This window comes from Nicotiana tabacum, chromosome 2 (genome assembly GCF_000715075.1).
Source record: "Nicotiana tabacum cultivar K326 chromosome 2, ASM71507v2, whole genome shotgun sequence".
NCBI classification, from domain to species: Eukaryota; Viridiplantae; Streptophyta; class Magnoliopsida; order Solanales; family Solanaceae; genus Nicotiana; species Nicotiana tabacum.
The window spans coordinates 62,302,216-62,306,179 of NC_134081.1; the positions used below are offsets into that span (position 1 = coordinate 62,302,216).

The following is a 3,964-nucleotide window of genomic DNA, read 5'->3' on the forward strand; positions in this document are numbered from 1 at the left end:
CCAGGGTAGGGGTAAGGTCTGCGTACACACCACCCTTCCCAGATCCCCATTAGTAGGATTATATTTGGTTATTGTTGTTGTTTTCTTTGGTATTCCTACGTTTCTTATATTCCCTCTTATTCCTTTTTCGTAAGAGTGATAAAGAATTAAAATTTATGAGCAGGGATACGAATAAATTAAAAGAAAGAAACTTTTTTTTCTTTTTTCTTTTTTGAGTGCTGTGTTCCTGCATCTACCCTTACCCAGCTTTTCTTCTCGAGCTGAATATGAATGAATCAAAAGAAGATATGGATGTGAACAATTAAATTTCATGGACTATTTTGTCCATTTTTTCTATTTTCTGAAAAGAATAATTTATGTACACAAAAATTAGTCCACTACTATTTTTTCTCCTAAGTCCTAAAATGGATATGTTGATAATAAATTGACGGGTACACAAGGAGAACTTCTCCATGCCTTAGCATGCAATTTGAGAATTTCTCTGGCTCTATCTTTTGTCTTACTTCCACAATCAACTTGAAGCACCAAACAAAGCTTTGCCACCACGCCTAAATTCAACATCTCTTGAACAACAGTTGGTGTAGCCGAAAACTTGGAGATTGAATGCAAAATCTTGATAGCCCTTTCACTTGCCAATTTAGATACCCTAAGGATTTTCTTGGAAACAATGGCTAATCCTGCAGCATGCTTCAAAAGCTCAGCTCTTCCTTCTGCACTTTGACAAAGCTGATCCAACAACATTAGCATCAATTCACAAGCCCTTTTGTCCGTCGAATCGAGGAGAAGATTCACCAAAACTCTAACCGCATCTGCCTCCGCTGCTTTCACTCTGTTCCTCCCCCATTGACACACATTCACTAGAATCTGCAATGATGCTTTGGACGCCTTCTGAGAGATCTCATCACTCAAGACTTGAACCACTTGGGTGAAGAACTCTTGCTTTAAACTCAGAATTTCAAATGAATTAAATGCTTTTTTCAGTAGCATCACTGCGTATGCCCTAGACTCATAGCTTCCAGGTTGCATGATTCGTGTCAACGACTCGATGAATTCTCCATTTCCACCCATAATAAGTGATCTCAATCCATGTTCAGATAATTTGAGATGGTAAAGGATGCTTAGCGCTTCATCTTTAGTTCCCGTCAACGACCCAAAACCCTCGTCATTCGGATTACTACTTATAATAGAAGCTAAGAACTCAGCTGCCCCTGCGGATTCCATGCAGCGTTTGTTAGCATCGTTCTCGGAAGCAATGGATCTTAAGCTCTTGAGACATTTCATTTGCATTTCAGGAGATTTTGCCTCTTTCAGGAGTTTCATGATCTGGGGCTTACTGATTGGAGGCTTCGGCGTAGGAAACCTTTCGATGCCATGGGAAGCGTTGAGAGTACACCATGATTGGATTAATCGTCGGAGAGTGACATTTGGAGTCAACTCTGTTCCTTTGAGGGATTGTTTTGTAACCGGACAAGTGTTATTCTTGGCAGAGAATATCCATTTCTCAATGTTTTCTCGATCATATGTTATTCCTGTTGAGACTGTAATGGGGTCTCTCATCATCTCTAGAGAAATTGGACAGATAAAATAAGGAGGTACTTGAATTTCATCCATTTATATTTTTAAAGATTTTAAGACTTGAGATCTTTTGAAGATAGGAATAAACCAGAAGCTTATAGATTTAATAATGAGATATATATGAGCAAAATCAAGAGGATTCTTTTGATGTAGATGAAGAAGGTGAAGTTGTTGAGAAGAGATGAGTCGTGAATTGGTTTGAAGAATGAGAGGGTTTGGTTCTGCTTTTATATATGAGTGAGAGAATAGAACGACATTTTCAAAGTCAAAACACGGGAAATAAGAGAAGACTTTTCAATGGATGTATTTTATTATTTTAAAAGATTGTTTACAGCTCGAGGAAGCGTATAAATTATGTGTATTTGCGTGGACCAAGTGTGTGTACGTAGGAAAAATAGCACACTTTTGACTTTCTCTCACTAAAAGTAATAAAAACACGTGTTTCCCTTTCTTCTCTATCTAACTCGTGTTTTATTTATTATATTAGTGTGAGAAAGAGACAGTTGCCGACAAGACAACTACTCTACGTAGAGGAGAGTTTTCCTTATCGGCTGCGCTTCCCGTGGTTTTTACTTGGCCATTTTGGCTGTTTCTAGTTGATTTCTTCTCTATTTTGACCTAACCAATTCTCTTGCTCGTTTTATTTTAGCAATGAAAATTTGCATGTTGCTGTTAAGGGCACACGCAACTATACGTGATCGATAAATAATATAAGATTGTAAATTCAGATATTATACTTATAAGAATTTGTGATTAACTATTTACTAAACTAAATTAAGACATTTAATCTATTTAAGCGCTTTTCTAAAGTATGAATATTTTATAAAACTAATCTAGAGTAATAAACTAAGAAATTAGAGAAAATAAACCGGCAATCTTAGAGTTGAATTCAATGGGAGAGAATATTCTAGAGCTATGGGTTAGCCAACAATCCCGTTGAGTTTTTCACTTAAATTGTCTAATTATTTTATCTAGTTTATTGATTAACAGGGTTAATATTACTCGTAGCCTTCTCCCGAAGTACTACTCGTCTATTCAAGCTAACCTAACGCCTATATTCCCATGGAATTAGAATTAACAAGAACACATTAATAATTCATGTATAATAACTAAGCAAGACGATTACGTATATTCCTATCCTAACCGCAAATCCGTTCCCAATACTCGAGTTCAAGATCTCGCTCTACTCAATCTTATATGCAATCTAGAATTCTCTCTCCCGAGTTCAACCCTAGATTCGTAGATAATATTTAATTGGTGATCAAGCAATCAAATAATTAAGCGCAATATTGAATAAATAAACCAATATGATAAAATAATAAGAACAATTCAAGCTTCAAACTACAACGTTCATGTAGCACCCAAAACTCTAGAACTAATAAATTATAAAATTAAAGGAAAAGACGAGAAGAAAAACTAGTTAGAAGCCTCCTCCAAGCGTGGTGTGTGTTCCTCCACGTGAATTCTCCTTCAAAGTATGTTCCATCCCCTCCAAATTAGGTTTAGGGCCCCTTTTATATGAGTTAGGACCGTGTAAGGTCGAAATAACCTTATCCCGGGCAAAAAATAAAAAAAGTCTCTGCCTCTAGCGTCCAGACCAACGCCTAGCGCTGGCCCTGACGCTGCATGCAGAATGTTTCACGCCAATTCCTTTAAATTTTGCTTTGCTTTGCTTTGCATCTCTTCTTTTCTCTTGTCTTCCACTTGGGGGGACAAAACCCAAAGGGTGTCCCCCATTATTTTTATTCTTTTAATTTTCTTTCTTTTTTTTTTCGCGTTTTATTTAATTTTGCTCCAAATCTCTTAATCTTCACACTGCTTTATTCCTATACAGTTAAAATATAATATTAAGTACAAAGTAATATTATTAATACTCAAAAGACGATTAAAAGTACTAGAATGTGAGGCAATAATAGTTAAATATATGCATTTTTGGCCGAACATCAACACCCCACACTTAGACTCTTGCTCGTTCTCGAGTAAACATTAAAACCACTCTCAATAAATCAAGCCTGGAAATACTACCACTTCGGTTGATACTAACAATTAGGCCCTATAGCAACTCAAATCATTAGCCATACGCTTCAAAGAGGGACTCTAACTTATCAAATTTAAGCTAGCTCACCTACTCTGTCAAAGAAGCTAATAAAATCATCTATCTATCATGAAACAAGTGCCCTCACAAGAATAAATAGTCCATACACTCAAATCAAAGAATGAATATAATATAAGGACTTAGTGTCAAAGAACAACTCTCGCACTCCCAACGAATTCACATGTATGCACAAAGAACCATAGGCTTGCCCATTATATACATCTCTACTAATTAATTATGCCCGAATAGAATCAAATAGGACTTTAACGGGTTGTAATGTTGGCTAAGGAACGG

The 3,964-nt window shown here is 36.4% G+C and overlaps 1 protein-coding gene across 1 annotated transcript; it reads right to left on the reverse strand.

The window, feature by feature from the left end:
- Window positions 1-294: 294 nt before the first annotated feature.
- On the reverse strand, window positions 295-1,783 carry LOC107830262 (E3 ubiquitin-protein ligase PUB23-like). The gene has a single exon (XM_016657772.2). It carries the CDS (start codon window positions 1,609-1,611, stop codon window positions 400-402), a length of 1,212 nt encoding a protein of 403 aa, XP_016513258.1. The 5' UTR covers window positions 1,612-1,783; the 3' UTR covers window positions 295-399.
- Window positions 1,784-3,964: the final 2,181 nt, after the last annotated feature.